This window comes from Tachyglossus aculeatus, chromosome 3 (genome assembly GCF_015852505.1).
Source record: "Tachyglossus aculeatus isolate mTacAcu1 chromosome 3, mTacAcu1.pri, whole genome shotgun sequence".
NCBI lineage: Eukaryota > Metazoa > Chordata > Mammalia > Monotremata > Tachyglossidae > Tachyglossus > Tachyglossus aculeatus.
Genome location: NC_052068.1, coordinates 11,939,103 through 11,955,856, shown reverse-complemented (window position 1 = coordinate 11,955,856; position 16,754 = coordinate 11,939,103). Strand labels below are relative to the sequence as shown.

Sequence of the window (16,754 nt, the reverse complement as noted above, 5' to 3'; positions counted from 1 at the left end):
TCGGACCGCTCTGCCCTCATTCGCTACCCGGCCCCGCCCCCCGCCGCCTTCCGCCAATCCCCTTCCCGCCCCCCGACGAAGCCCCGCCCCCTTTCTCCTGGCCCCACCCCCTTCGTTTTCCTCCAATCCCCTTCCCTCCCCCGCCGAGGCTCCGCCCCCGCCGCCTGCCTCCAATCCCCTTCCCGGCCCCCGCCGAGGCCCCGCCCCCTCCGCCTTCCGCCAATCCCCTTCCTGCTCCCGCCGAGGCCCCGCCCCCCAGCTGCTCCCGACTGTGAGCCCGCTGTTGGGTAGGGACCGCCTCTATACGTTGCAAACATGTACTTCGCAAGCGCTTAGTACAGTGCTCTGCGCACAGTAAGCGCTCAATAAATACTATTGAATGAATGAATGAATCCCCTTCCCGCCCCCCGCCGGGGCCCCGCCCCCTTCCCCCTGGCCCCTCCCTCCGCTGCCTTCCTCCAATCCCCTTCCCGCCCCCTCCGAGGCCTCGCCCCCTTCCTCCTTGCCCCGCCCCCACCGTCTTCCTCCAATCGCCTTCCCGCCCCCCGCCGAGGCCCCGCCCCCCTCATCCTGGCCCCTCCCTCCACTGCCTTCCTCCAATCCCCTTCCCGCCCCCGCCGAGGCCACGCCCCCTCCTCCTGGCCCCTCCCTCCTCTGCCTTCCTCCAATCCCTTTCCCGCCCCCGCCGAGGCCCCGCCCCCTCCCTCCTGGCCACGCCCCTCTTCCTTCCTCCAATCCCTTCCCCTCACCGAGGCCCCGCCCCCTTTCTGTGGGCCCCTCTGTCCGCAGTGCCCCGGCTGGGTCCCCGCGGTGTCAGGCCCGAGTTCCCACCGCGCCGTCCCCGCCGCGCCCCCTTGCGGTGTCCGGTGCGCGGTGCCCGTCCGGTGCGCGCTGTCCCTGCTGCGCCCCCTTGCGGTGTCCGGTGCGCGGTGTCCGCCCGGCGCACGGTTTCCCTGCCGCGCCCCCTTGCGGTGCCCGGTGCGCGCTGTCCGTCCGGTGCTCGGTGTCCCCGCCGCGCCCCCTTGCGGTGTCCGGTGCGCGGTGCCCGGTGCGCGGTGTCCGTCCGGTGCGCGGTGATGCTGCAGGGCATCCCCCCCGTGCTCTCCCCGGAGCTGCTCTTCGCCCTGGCCAAGATGGGGCACGGAGACGACATCGGTGAGAACCCAACCCCAACAAGAATCATCCTGATGCCATCCGTTAAGCGCTTACTCTGTGCCAAGCACTGTGCTAAGCGCCGGGGGAGATACAAGGTGATCCGGTTGTCCCACTTGGGGCTCGCAGTCTCAATCCCCAGTTTCCAGATGAGGACACCGAGGCCCAGAGAAGTCAAGTGACTTGCCCAGAGTCACACAGCTGACAAGTAGCGGAGCCGGGATTAGAACCCACAGCCTCTGACTCCCAAGCTCGGGCTCTTGCCACTGAGCCACGCTGCTTCTCTAAATGATGGTATTTGTTAAGCGCTTACTATGTGTCAAGCATTCATTCACTCAATCGTATTTCTTGAGCGCTTACTGTGTGCAGAGCTCTGTACTAAGCGCTTGGGAAGTACAAGTTGGCAACATAGAGAGACGGTCCCTACCCGACAGTGGGCTCACAGTCTAAAACAGCACTGTTCTAAGCGCTGGGGAGATGTACAAGGTAATCAGGTTGTCCCACTTGGGGCTCACAGTCTTAATCCCCGTTTTACAGATGAGGGAACTGAGGCACAGAGAAGTGAAGTGACTTGCCCAAAGTCACCCAGCAGACAGGTGGCAGAGTCGGGATTAGAACCCATGACCTCTCCCTTCCTTCCTCTCCCCCTTGTCCCCCTCTCCATCCCCCCATCTTACCTCCTTCCCTTCCCCACAGCACCTGTATAGATGTTTGTACATATTTATTACTCGATTTATTTATTTATTTATTTTACTTGCACATATCCATTCTATTTATTTTGTTTTGTTAGTATGTTTGGTTTTGTTCTCTGTCTCCCCCTTTTAGACTGTGAGCCCACCGTTGGGTAGGGACCGTCTCTAGATGTTGCCAACTTGTACTTCCCAAGCGCTTAGTGCAGTGCTCTGCACACAGTAAGCGCTCAATAAATACAATTGATTGATTGATTGATTGACCTCTGACTCCAAAGCCCAGGCTCTTTCCACTGTGCCATGTTGCTCACAGGGATTAGAACCCAGATCCTCCGACTCCCGGTCTGTGAACGGTGCTCGGCACATAGTAAGCGCTCAATAAATACCCTTATCAGTATGATTTTATTGCCATCCGTAGCATTTATGAACATAGATATACTTTATTGTCTATTCAGCGGATTCACGCGGATAGATTTATTTGGCAAGTGGCCAGACGGGGATTCGAGCCCAAGTCTTCCTGATTCCCAGGCCTGTGTTCGAACCTTTAGGCCACACTGCTCCTTCTCAGTCCTCCTCCGTAGTATGAGGACCGTCCACTACACAGTTCTTAGACCGTGAGCCCCCAGTTTGGAGGGACTGCGGTCAACCTGGTTAACTTCTATCTACGTTTAGAACAGCGCTCGACACGTAGTAAGTGATTAACAGATGCTACTAGTATTATTACTAATAATGACGGCATTGGTTAAGCGCTTACTATGTGCAAAGCACTGTTCTGAGCGCTGGGAAGGATTCAGGGTGATCATCATCATCATCAATCGTATTTATTGAGCGCTTACTGTGTGATCAGGTTGTCCCACGGGGGTCTCGCAGTCGTCACCCCCATCTTCCAGATGAGGTCACTGAGGCCCAGAGGAGTGAAGGGACTCGCCCAAGGTCACACAGCAGCATGGTCTAGTGAACAGAAGTACAGGCTTGGGAGTCAGAAGGTCGTGGGTTCTAATGCTGACTCTGCCCCTTGTCTGCTGTGGGACCTTGGGGAAGTCACTTCACTTCCCTTTTAGACTGTGAGCCCACTGTTGGGTAGGGACTGTCTCTATATGTTGCCAACTTGTACTTCCCAAGCGCTTAGTACAGTGCTCTGCACACAGTAAGCGCTCAATAAATACGATTGATTGATTGATTGATTCTCTGGGCCTCAGTGACCTCATCTGGAAAATGGGGAGTGAGACTGTGAGCCCTATGAGGGACAGGGACTGTGTCCAACCCAATTTTCTTATATCCTACTTCATTCATTCATTCAATCGTATTTTTTGAGCGCTTACTGTGTGCAGAACACTATACTACTACTAATAATAATGATGGTATTTGTTAAGCGCTTACTATGTGCCACACACTGTTCTAAGCGCTGGGGTAGATACAAGGTGATCAGGTTGTCCCACGCGGGGCTCACAGTCTTCATCCCCATTTTACAGCTGAGGGAACTGAGGCACAGAGAGATGAAGTGACTTGCCCAAAGTCACCCAGCTGACAAAGCGGCGGAGCCGAGATTTGAACCCATGACCTCTGACTCCAAAGCCCGGGCTCTTGCCACTGAGCCATGCTGCTTCTCTAAGCGCTTGGGAAGTCCAAGTCGGCAACATATAGAGACAGGCCCTACCCAACAACGGGCTCACATTCATTCATTCAGTCGTATTTATTGAGCTCTTACTGTGTTCAGGGCACTGTACTAAGCGCTTGAAAAGCACAATACAGCAATAAAGAGAGGCAATCCCTGCCCACAGCGGTACAGTGTCTGGCACATAGCACTTAACAAGTACCATTATTATTATTACCAGTCAGTGAATCAGTTAATAATCATAATAATAATTATTATTATGGTATTTGTTAAGTGCTTACTATGTGCAAAGCACTGTTCTAAGCGCTGGGGAGGTTACAAGGTGATCAGGTTGTCCCACGGGGGGCTCATAGTTTTAATTCCCCTTTATTCCTCCACAGTTAATCCACTCATCATCATCATCAATCGTATTTATTGAGCGCTTACTGTGTGCAGAGCACTGTACTAAGCGCTTGGGAAGTACAAGTCGGCAACATATGGAGACGGTCCCTACCCATGGTATTTATTGAGTACCCGCTGTGGCGGAGCAGTGTCCCGGGGGTTTGGGAGAGTGCGGTTGAGTTCGAAGCCAGGCTTCCCGCTCAGGGGGATTAAAGTCCTGGGACTCTGGCTCCTGCTACGATCTTGGTTGGCCTCCTTTTCCCGCTCATCTCCCCTTTCTCAATCAATCAATCAATCAATCAATCGTATTTATTCAAGGCCCTTCTGAGAGCTCACCTCCTCCAGGAGGCCTTCCCAGACTGAGCCCCTTCCTTCCTCTCCCCCTCGTCTCCCTCTCCATCCCCCCCATCTTACCTCCTTCCCTTCCCCACAGCACCTGGATATATCTATATATGTTTGTACATATTTATTACTCTATTTATTTATTTTACTTGTATATATCTATTCTATTTATTTTATTTTGTTAGTACGTTTGGTTTTGTTAGTATGTTTGGTTTGTACATATTTATTACTCTATTTTACTTGTATATATCTATCCTATTTATTTTATTTTGTTAGTATGTTTGGTTTTGTTCTCTGTCTCCCCCTTTTAGACTGTGAGCCCACTGTTGGGTAGGGACTGTCTCTATATGTTGCCAATTTGTACTTCCCAAGCGCTTAGTACAGTGCTCTGCACATAGTAAGCGCTCAATAAATACGATTGATTGATCGATTGATTCCCGCTCAGGGGGATTAAAGTCCGGGGACTCTGGCTCCTGCTACGATCTTGGTTGGCCTCCTTTTCCCGCTCGTCTCCCCTTTCTCAATCAATCAATCAATCAATCAATTGTATTTATTCAAGGCCCTGCTGAGAGCTCACCTCCTCCAGGAGGCCTTCCCAGACTGAGCCCCTTCCTTCCTCTCCCCCTCGTCCCCCTCTCCATCCCCCCCATCTTACCTCCTTCCCTTCCCCACAGCACCTGGATATATGTATGTATGTTTGTACATATTTATTACTCTATTTATTTATTTATTTTACTTGTATATATCTATTCTATTTATTTTATTTTGTTAGTACGTTTGGTTTTGTTAGTATGTTTGGTTTGTACATATTTATTACTCTATTTTACTTGTATATATCTATCCTATTTATTTTATTTTGTTAGTATGTTTGGTTTTGTTCTCTGTCTCCCCCTTTTAGACTGTGAGCCCACTGTTGGGTAGGGACTGTCTCTATATGTTGCCAATTTGTACTTCCCAAGCGCTTAGTACAGGCTCTGCACATAGTAAGCGCTCAATAAATACGATTGATTGATCGATTGATTCCCGCTCAGGGGGATTAAAGTCCGGGGACTCTGGCTCCTGCTACGATCTTGGTTGGCCTCCCTTTCCCGCTCGTCTCCCCTTTCTCAATCTGTCGCATTTATTGAGCGCTTACTGTGTGCAGAGCACTGTAGTAAGCGCTTGGGAAGTACAAGTTGGCAACATACTTGCCAATGCCAATGCTTTCTCATTTCTGGGGAAATGAATGAGGGTCCCAAGGGCGAGCGGGCCCTTCCCGAGCAGGAGACGCTTGCCAACCGTCCCTCTCCCCCTCTTCTCTTCTCCACCTTTGCTCTCCTCTACGGCAGCCATCAAAAAGCAGGCCGGCAGGCTGGGCGATGCGGGCCCCGGGGTCCCCGGAGGCTCCAGCGGCAGGGGAGGAGCCGCCTTTGGGGGTCACCGACATTCCCGGGATCGCCCTTTGACCCCGGCATGCCCGTTGAGTAAGAGTCATCCGGTCGTTTTTCCCTGGAGACCCAATCCAGGTTCCTGGCCGAGCAAAGGTGAAGCTGGCAGGGTTGGGGAGCGTTAGGGCCGCCCCGTCCGGAGTCCAGGAGGAGTCCCAGACTGACCCCCCTTTTTCCTCTCCTCCTCCCCATTCATTCATTCATTCATTCATTCAGTCGTATTGATTGAGCGCTTACTGTGTGCAGAGCACTGTACTAAGCTCTTGGGAAGCAGCGTGGCTCAGTGGAAAGGGCACGGGCTTTGAAGTCAGAGGTCGTGGGTTCAAACCCCGGCTCCACCACTTGTCAGCTGTGTGACTTTGGGCCAGTCACCTCACTTCTCTGGGCCTCAGTTCCCCCATCTGGAAAATGGGGACAAATCAATCAATCAATCAATCGTATTTATTGAGCGCTTACTATGTGCAGAGCACTGTACTAAGCGCTTGGGAAGTACAAATTGGCATCACATAGAGACAGTCCCTACCCAACAGTGGGCTCACAGTCTAAAAGAGTGGGCTCACAGTCTAAAAGGCTGTGAGCCCCCCGTGGGACAACCTGATCATCTTGTAACCTCCCCAGCGCTTAGAACAGTGCTTTGCACATAGTAAGCGCTTAATAAATGCCATCATTATTATTATTATTACAAGTTGGCACCATATAGAGATGGTCCCTACCCAACGGCGGGCTCACAATCTAGAAGGGAAGGCTTCACGGCCTCATGTTACAGAGCAGGGAGCTCAGGGGCTTTGGCTAACTGGCTGGTCCCCCAAATCAGTCCCTTTTTATTTTATTTTACATTTTTATAGCACTGGCGAGGCTGCTCTGTTCAATCAATCAATCAATCAATCAATTGTATTTATTGAGCGCTTACTGTGTGCAGAGCACTGTACTAAGTGCTTGGGAGTACAAGTTGGCAACATACAGAGACAGTCCCTACCCAACAGTGGGCTCACAGTCTAGAAGGGGGAGACAGAGAACAAAACCAAACATATTAACAAAATAAAATAAATAGAATGGATATGTACAAGTAAAATAAATAAATGGAGTAATAAATATGTACAATCAATCAATGTTCGAAGCGCCGTGGCGGGTACAAGGTATTCAGGTTGGACACAATCCCTGTCGCACATGGGGCTCACATGAGGAGGTAACCAAGGCCCAGAGAAGTGAAGTGACTTGCCCAGGGTCACACAGCGGACAAGTGGCAGAGCCAGGACTCCCCATCCCCCCTGCTGTTGGGTAGGGACCGTCTCTATCCGTTGCCAACTTGTACTTCCCAAGCGCTTAGTACAGTGCTCTGCACACAGTAAGCGCTCAATCAATACGATTGAAAGAATGAACTACCTCCTTCCCCTCCCCACAGCACGTGTATATATTTTTGTACAGATTTATTACTCTATTTGACTTGTACGTATTTACTATTCTATTTATTTTCTTAATGATGTGCACCTGTATCTATGTATATGTTTGTACATATTTGTTACTCTATTTATTTATTTTACTTGTCCATATCTATTCTATTTATTTTATTTTGTTAGTATGTTTGGTTTTGTTCTCTGTCTCCCCCTTTTAGACTGTGAGCCCGTTGTTGGGTAGGGACCGTCTCTATATGTTGCCAACTTGGACTTCCCAAGCGCTTAGTACAGTGCTCTGCACACAGTAAGCGCTCAATAAATACGATTGATGATGATGATGATGATCTAGCTTTATTTCTATTTATTCTGACGACTTGCCACCTGTCCACATGTTTTGTCTGTCTCCCCCTTCCAGACTGTGAGCCCACTGTTGGGTAGGGACTGTCTCTATATGTTGCCAACTTGGACTTCCCAAGCGCTTAGTACAGTGCTCTGCACACAGTAAGCGCTCAATAAATGCGATTGATGATGATGATCTAGCTTTATTTCTATTTATTCTGACGACTTGCCACCTGTCCACATGTTTTGTTTTGTCTGTCTCCCCCTTCCAGACTGTGAGCCCGTTGTTGGGTAGAGGCCGTCTCTATATGTTGCCGACTTGTACTTCCCAAGCGCTTAGTACAGTGCTGTGCACACAGTAAGCGCTCAATAAATACAGTTGAATGAAAGAACGATTTGAAGGGCAGTGTGATTTCCGCCGGGGTCACCGGGTTGTCAGGAGGCCTCACGTGCCCGGCGCGATTTTCAGCAGCCCCCGAGACCCAATCACAGCTCCCTTGTCCTCATTCAGTCATATTTATTGAGCTCTTATTGTGGGCAGAGCACTGTACTAAGCTCTTGGGAGACTACTATATAACAATAAACAAACACGTTCCCTGCCCTCAGCGAGCTTACGGTCCAGAGGGGGAGACAGACATTAATAGAAATCAATAAATGACAGATATGGACGTCAGTGATGTGGGTCCGGGAGCGGGGATGAATAAAGGCAGCAAGTCAGGGTGAAGCAGACTCTCTGGGCCTCAGTTACCTCATCTGTAAAATGGGGATGAAGACTGTGAGCCCCCCGGCGAGACAACCTGATCACCTTGTAACCTCCCCTAGCGCTTAGAACAGTGCTTGGCACATAGTAAGCGCTTAATACATGCCATCATAAGCAGAAGAGAGCAGCGTGGCTCAGTGGAAAGAGCCCGGGCTTTGGAGTCAGAGGTCATGGGTTCAAACCCCGGCTCCGCCAATTGTCAGCTGGGTGACTTTGGGCAAGTCACTTCACTTCTCTGTGCCTCAGTTCCCTCATCTGTAAAATGGGGATGAAGACTGTGAGCCCCCTGTGGGACAACCTGATCACCTTGTAACCTCCCCAGCGCTTAGAACAGTGTTTTGCACATAGTAAGCGCTTAATAAATGCCATTATTATTATTATTACTTCTCTGGGCCTCAGTGACCTCATCTGTAAAATGGGGATGAAGACTGTGAGCCCCCCGTGGGACAACCTGATCACCTTGTAACCTCCCCAGCGCTTAGAACAGTGCTTTGCACATAGTAAGCGCTTAATAAATGCCATCATCATCATTATTATTATTAAGGGAGTGGGGGAAGAGGAAAGGAGGGCTTAGGGAAGGCTTCTTGGAGGAGCTGTCCCTTCAATAAGGCCATGAAGGGGAGAGCGTCATCGTCTGTTAGATTTGAAGGGGGAGGGCGTTCTGTTTCAGAAGCAGGACATGGGACAGGAGTTGGCGACGAGATAGAAGAGATCAAGATACAGTGAGAAGGCTGGCAGAGAAGCAGCGTGGCTCAGTGGAAAGAGCCCGGGCTTTGGAGTCAGAGGTCAATCAATCAATCAATCAATCGTATTTATTGAGCGCTTACTATGTGCAGAGCACTGTACTAAGTGCTTGGGAAGTACAAATTGGCATCACATAGAGACAGTCCCTACCCAACAGTGGGCTCACAGTCTAAAAGGGGGAGACAGAGAACAGAACCAAACATACCAACAAAATAAAATAAGTAGGATAGAAATGTACAAGTAAAATAAATAAATAAATAAATAGAGTAATAAATATGTACAACCATATATACATATATACAGGTGCTGTGGGGAAGGGAAGGAGGTAAGACGGGGGGATGGAGAGGGGGACGAGGGGGAGAGGAAAGAAGGGGCTCAGTCTGGGAAGGCCTCCTGGAGGAGGTGAGCTCTCAGCAGGGCCTTGAAGGGAGGAAGAGAGCTAGCTTGGCGGATGGGCAGAGGGAGGGCATTCCAGGCCCGGGGGGATGACGTGGGCCGGGGGTTGATGGTGGGACAGGCGAGAACGAGGCACGGTGAGGAGATCAGCGGCAGAGGAGCGGAGGGTGCGGGCTGGGCTGGAGAAGGAGAGAAGGGAGGTGAGGTAGGAGGGGGCGAGGGGATGGACAGCCTTGAAGCCCAGGGTGAGGAGTTTCTGCCTGATGTGCAGATTGATTGGTAGCCAGTGGAGATTTTTGAGGAGGGGAGTGATATGCCCAGAGCGTTTCTGGACAAAGATAATCCGGGCAGCAGCATGAAGTATGGATTGAAGTGGAGAGAGACACGAGGATGGGAGATCAGAGAGAAGGCTAGTGCAGTAGTCCAGATGGGATAGGATGAGAGCTTGAATTAGCAGGGTAGCGGTTTGGATGGAGAGGAAAGGGCGGATCTTGGCAATGTTGCGGAGCTGAGACCGGCAGGTTTTGGTGACGGCTTGGATGTGAGGGGTGAATGAGAGAGCGGAGTCGAGGATGACACCAAGGTTGCGGGCTTGTGAAACGGGAAGGATGGTAGTGCCGTCAACAGAGATGGGAAAGTCAGGGAGAGGACAAGGTTTGGGAGGGAAGACAAGGAGCTCAGTCTTCGACATGTTGAGCTTTAGGTGGCGGGCGGACATCCAGATGGAGATGTCCTGAAGGCAGGAGGAGATGCGAGCCTGGAGGGAGGGGGAGAGAGCAGGGGCAGAGATGTAGATCTGGGTGTCATCAGCGTAGAGATGATAGTTGAAGCCGTGGGAGCGAATGAGGTCACCAAGGGAGTGAGTGTAGATCGAGAACAGAAGGGGACCAAGCACTGAACCTTGGGGAACCCCCACAGTAAGAGGATGGGAGGGGGAGGAGGAGCCTACAAAAGAGACTGAGAAAGAACGACCGGAGAGATAAGAGGAGAACCAGGAGAGGACGGAGTCTGTGAAGCCAAGGTCAGATAACGTGTTGAGGAGAAGGGGGTGGTCCACAGTGTCAAAGGCAGCTGAGAGGTCGAGGAGGATTAGGACCGAGTATGAGCCGTTGGATTTGGCAAGCAGGAGGTCATTGGTGACCTTTGAGAGGGCAGTTTCCGTGGAATGAAGGGGACGGAAGCCAGACTGGAGGGGGTCGAGGAGAGAGTTGTTATTGAGGAATTCTAGGCAGCGCGTGTAGACAACTCGTTCAAGGAGTTTGGAAAGGAATGGTAGGAGGGATATGGGACGATAACTAGAAAGTGAGGTGGGGTCAAGAGAGGGTTTTTTTAGGATGGGAGAGACATGGGCATGTTTGAAGGCAGAGGGGAAGGAACCAGTGGAGAGTGAGCGGTTGAAGATGGAAGTTAAGGAGGGGAGAAGGGATGGAGCGAGAGATTTCATAAGGTCACGGGTTCAAATCCCGGCTACGCCACTTGTCAGCTGTGTGACTTTGGGCAAGTCACTTCACTTCTCTGGGCCTCAGTTCCCTCATCTGTAAAATGGGGATGAAGACTGTGAGCCCCACGAGGGACAACCTGATCCCCCTTGCATCCCCCAGTGCTTCGAACAGTGCTTTGCACATAGTAAGCGCTTAACAAATACCATCATTATTATTAGAGGAGCGACCCGTGTGGGCTGGGCTGTAGTGGGAGAGCAGCCAAGTGAGGTAGGAGGGGGCACGTGCTTTGACGCTAATGGTGAGGAGCGTCTGTCTGACGCGGAGGTGGATGGATAGACTGTGAGCCCACTGTTGGGTAGGGACTGTCTCTGTGTTGCCAGCTTGTACTCCCCAAGCGCTTAGTACAGTGCTCTGCACACAGTAAGCACTCAATAAATACGATTGATGATGATGATGATGATGGGCAACTGCTGGAGGTTCTTGAGGAACGGGGAAATTGGATTGAAATTGGATTGAATTGGATTGAATTGGATTGAAATTGGATCGAACGTTTTTGTAGAAAAGTGATTCGGGCAGCTGAGAGAAGTATGGACTGGACTGAGGAGAGACAGCATCCCCCCATCTTACCTCCTTCCCTTCCCCACAGCACCTGTATATATGTATATATGGTTGTACATATTTATTACTCTATTTATTTATTTTACTCGTACATATCTATCCTATTTATTTTATTTTGTTGGTACGTTTGGTTTTGTTCTCTGTCTCCCCCTTTTAGACTGTGAGCCCACTGTTGGGTAGGGACTGTCTCTATGTGTTGCCAACTTGTACTTCCCAAGCGCTTAGTGCAGTGCTCTGCACACAGTAAGCGCTCAATAAATACGATTGATGATGATGATGATGATGGGCAACTGCTGGAGGTTCTTGAGGAACGGGGAAATTGGATTGAAATTGGATTGAATTGGATTGAATTGGATTGAAATTGGATCGAACGTTTTTGTAGAAAAGTGATTCGGGCAGCTGAGAGAAGTATGGACTGGACTGAGGAGAGACAGCATCCCCCCATCTTACCTCCTTCCCTTCCCCACAGCACCTGTATATATGTATATATGGTTGTACATATTTATTACTCTATTTATTTATTTTACTCGTACATATCTATCCTATTTATTTTATTTTGTTGGTACGTTTGGTTTTGTTCTCTGTCTCCCCCTTTTAGACTGTGAGCCCACTGTTGGGTAGGGACTGTCTCTATGTGTTGCCAACTTGTACTTCCCAAGCGCTTAGTGCAGTGCTCTGCACACAGTAAGCGCTCAATAAATACGATTGATGATGATGATGATGATGGGCAACTGCTGGAGGTTCTTGAGGAACGGGGAAATTGGATTGAAATTGGATTGAATTGGATTGAAATTGGATCGAACGTTTTTGTAGAAAAGTGATTCAGGCAGCTGAGAGAAGTATGGACTGAACTGAGGAGAGACAGCATCCCCCCATCTTACCTCCTTCCCTTCCCCGTAGCACCTGTATATATGTATATATGGTTGTACATATTTATTACTCTATTTATTTATTTATTTTACTTGTACATATCTATCCTATTTATTTTATTTTGTTGGTACGTTTGGTTCTGTTCTCTGTCTCCCCCTTTTAGACTGTGAGCCCACTGTTGGGTAGGGACTGTCTCTATGTGTTGCCAATTTGTCCTTCCCAAGCGCTTAGTCCAGTGCTCTGCACATAGTAAGCGCTCAATAAATACGATTGATGATGATGATGGGAGGTCAGCAGGGAGGCTGTTGCAGTAATCAAGGCAGGAGAGGAGAAGTGATTGGATTAACTTGGTAGCGGGTTGGATGGAGAGGAAAGGGCAGATTTCCCGGCTGGCCAGTCCTCCAGTTTCACAGCGGGCGGTGCCATTTTTGGCTGATCCGGCCCCGAGACGGAATAGACACATTGACGTCCTTTTTTTAATTTTCAGCCCGATCCTCTCTCCGCCTCAACTCCCGCTGCCACGGTCTTCGGCCGAGCAGCGAGGCCTAGTGACGAGATCCCGGGCCTGGAAGCCAGAGGACCTGGGTTCTAATCCTGGCTCCCCCACATTCCTGCTGGGTGACCTGGGGCCAGTCACCTCGTTTCTCTGGGCGTCAGTTCCCTCGTCTGTGAAATGGAGATTCAGTGCCTGTTCTCCTGCCTACGGACATTGTGAGCCCCAGGTGGGACCCGAATATCTTGTACCTGCCCCAGTGCTTTGTACAGTGCTTGGCACATCGTGAGCAGTTAACACGTACCAGAGTTATTATTATTTTTGTTAAGGATGCAACTCAGGGTTCATGTGGACCAGGATTTGGGGGTTTTAAAGGCTCCAGAACAAGTTTGAGGTCCATCTCTGAGAAACAGGCTGGCATCATGTGGAATCATGACGAGAAGAAGCCTTCCCCCATTTAATTCGCCAAACCCAAATCATGCCAACCCTGCTGCCACCCTTCTCTAGAATAATAATAATAATAATAATAATAATAATAATAATAATGCATTTATTAAGCGCTTACTATGTGCAAAGCACTGTTCTAAGCGCTGAAGCCGCATGGCGTAGTGGAAAGAGCATGGGCCTGGGAGTTGCAAGGTCATGGGTTCTAATCCCGGCTCTACCACTTGTCTGCTGTGTGACCTTGGGCAAGCCACTTCACTTCTCGGCCTCAGTTACCTCATCTGTAAAGTGGGTTTTTTTATGGCATTTATTAAGCGCTTACTATGTGCAAAGCACTGTTCTAAGCGCTGGGGAGGTTACAAGGTGATCAGGTTGTCCCACGGGGGGGGCTCACAGTCTTTTTCCCCATTTTCCAGATGAGGTAACTGAGGCCCAGAGAAGTCAAGTGACTTGCCCAAAGTCACCCAGCTGACAATTGGCGGAGCCGGGATTTGAACCCATGACCTCTGACTCCAAAGCCCGGCCCCTTTCCACTGAGCCACGCTGCTTCTCTAAAGCAAGGGGGTTGACACTGTGAGCCCCATTTTGGACAGATGCTGTGTCTGACCCAATTTTCTTGTATCCATCCCAGTGCTTAGTACAGTTCCTGGCGTGTAGTAAGTGTAGTAAATCTTCTAGACTGTGAGCCTGCTGTTGGGTAGGGACCATCTGTATATGTTGTCAACTTGTACTTCCCAAGCGCTTAGTACAGTGTAAGCACTCAATAAATACGATTGATTGAATGAATGAATGAAAGTGCTTAACAAATACTATCATCATCATCACTCTTAACAGTAATAATAATAATACTTATTATTAATCATATTTATTGAGTGCTTACTGTGTGCATAGCACTGTACTAAGCCCCTGGGAGAGTACACTTTAACATCAGACACATTCCCTGCCCATAATGAGCTCACAGTCTGGAGGGGTAGAGAGACATTAATCAAAATTCATTCATTCATTCAATTGTATTTATTGAGCGCTTACTGTGTGCACAGCACTGTACTAAGCACTTGGGAAGGACAAGTTGGCAACATAAAGAGACGGTCCCTACCCAACAGTGGGCTCACAGTCTAGAAGGGGGAGACAGACAACAAAACAAAACATGTAGATAGGTGTCAAAACCATCAGAATAAATAGAATTATAGCTATATGCACATCATTAATAAAATAAATAGAATAGTAATTATCCACCCCAGCGCTTAGAACAGTGCCTGGCACATAGTAAGTGCTTAATAAATACCATAATTATTAAATACCCTTGATTGATCTTATATGTATGTGTGTGTGTGTAAATAATAATAATAGCAATCATGATTATTATGGTATTTATTAAGTGCTTGCCAAGTACTCAGCACTGGCATAGATAGATGGTAATCAGGTTGCACCAAGTCCCTGCCCTAATGGGGCTCACAGTCGAACTAGGAAGAAGTAGGATTTAATCCCCATTTTATAGATGAGGAAACTGAAGCACAGGGAAGTGAAGTGACTTGCCCAAGGTCACAAAGCAGATAAAAGGCAGAGCAGGGATTAGAACCCAGATCCTCTGACTCCCAGGCCTATATTTTATTACCCTCCTCAGCATTTACGAACATAGATCTATTCACTGAATATTCAGTGAATTCACCCAGCTACGTGTATTTGAATTTACTACCTTTTTTTCCTTGCTCTTCCCCTTGCTCCCCCTATTTGTGAGTAATTTTTCACTCTCTCCCATTAGACTGTAGGTTTCTTGAGGGCGGAGAGTACGTATTTTGCCTCTGTGCTACCCTCCCGAGGTTTTAGTACCGCAGTCTGCACTCAGCAGGTACTCAATAAATAGTCTTGGGGTTGGTGAAATGCATCAGTTCCCAGAAATATTGGTGAGCAGGCAGAACAGTCCCAACCCTTTTCTTGTGGACTTTGACAATACATCTGACGACAGACGGCAGCAGGAGGGAATGAAAGAATATGAGCGGGCCCCGCTTTGGATTTATATTTATTTAATCATATTTATAAGTGTTTACTGTGTGCAGAGCACTGTACCAGACGCTTTAAATTTCTACCCACGAGGACCTTATGGTCTGCGGGGGGAGGCAGACGTTGAAATAGATTAAGGGTAGGGGAAATTATAGAGTCTTTCCTGGGAGTTGCTTCTCACTCTGTCTCCGGCTTTCTGATTCTCTCCTTTCATTCATTCATCCATCCATCCATCCATCCATATTCCTTGAGCGCTTACTGTGTGCATGGCACTGTACTAAGTGCTTGGAAAGTACAATTCAGCAATAGAGACAATCCCTGCCCACAGTGGGCTTACAGTCTAGAAAAGGGGGAGACAGACATCAAAATTACTACTAATAATGATGATGGTATTAAGCACTTCCTATGTGCCAAACACTGTTCTATGCGCTGAGGGAGTACAAGGTGATCAGGTTGTCCCACGTGGGGCTCACAGTCTTAATCCCCATTTTACAGACGAGGTAACTGAGGCACAGAGAAGTGAAGTGACTTGCCCAAAGTCACACAGCCGATAAGTGGCAGAGCCGGGATTCGAACCAAGCCCCTGCTCTTGCCACTGAGCCATGCTGCTTCTCTAAACAGGCATCAATAGCATCAATATAAATAAATAGAATTATAGATATAGACACATCAAATCCAGTAAACAAGCATTACTATAAATAAATAGAATTCTAGATGTGTAGATTTCTCCCCCTCCTCCCTCCTCCATCCCCCCCGCCTTACCTCCTTCCCTTCCCCACAGCACCTGTATAACGTCTATATGTTTGTACGTATTTATTACTCTATTTTACTTGTACATATCTATTCTATTTATTTTATTTTGTTAGTATGTTTTGTTTAGTTCTCTGTCTCCCCCTTCTAGACTGTGAGCCCACTGTTGGGTAGGGACCGTCTCTATATGTTGCCAACTTGTACTTCCCAAGCGCTTAGTACAGTGCTCTGCACACAGTAAGCGCTCAATAAATACGATTGATTGATTGATTGATTTGGCCTGTGCTAGACAACTCTGGATCCTGGCAGGGTCAGGTGAGAGTGTGAGGAAAGAGAGAGTGAGGAAAATCTCAAGCTGGAGTGATTTTTTGTTGTTGTTGTTTCCTGCTTTGTCTTTCAGCTCTCTGGATCTTTTCCCAGAAGAACCGTATTTCCTTATTCGAGGCTGCACTGGCTTTTGTCCTTCTCAGTAGCTAGGGTAGTGGCTTGAAAAGGGGATTTTTCTAGTCCCGTCGAAGCACTGAGGCTCTAGATTCTGTGTGTATGTGTATGTTGGGGGCGGGGGCAGGTGGGAAGAGAAAGGTTCCCGTCCTTCCTCCCGTGCAGAGAAATAATTTTGGTCTGGGGAAACTGGGCCGTCTTCTCCAGAGGGGCTCCTGTGACTTCATCGTGTTAGTCTTGGAATCTGGCCTCCCACAGAATGGTAATAATAATAATAATAACAATAATGATGATGATGATGGTATTTGTTAAGCGCTTACTATGTGCAAAGCACTGTTCTAAGCATTAGGGGTATACAAGGTGATCAGTTTGTCCCACGTGGGGCTCACAGTCTTAATCCCCATTTTATAGATGAGGGAACTGAGGCACAGAGAAGTTAAGTGATTTGCCCAGAGT

The 16,754-nt window shown here is 48.9% G+C and overlaps 1 protein-coding gene across 3 annotated transcripts in view; it reads left to right on the top strand.

The window, feature by feature from the left end:
* The first annotated feature begins 825 nt into the window (after positions 1-825).
* Positions 826-16,754, top strand: part of FUOM (fucose mutarotase) — a 61,722-nt gene continuing 45,793 nt past the window's right edge. For 2 of the 3 annotated variants that reach the window (XM_038744132.1, XM_038744131.1), the window contains exon 1: positions 826-1,155. In XM_038744132.1, coding sequence (XP_038600060.1) covers positions 1,077-1,155 — 79 coding nt within the window. In that variant the 5' untranslated portion in view covers positions 826-1,076. Of the gene's footprint in view, positions 1,156-7,008; positions 7,012-16,754 lie in introns of all 3 variants that reach the window. The other variant, XM_038744130.1, reaches the window with a different exon arrangement.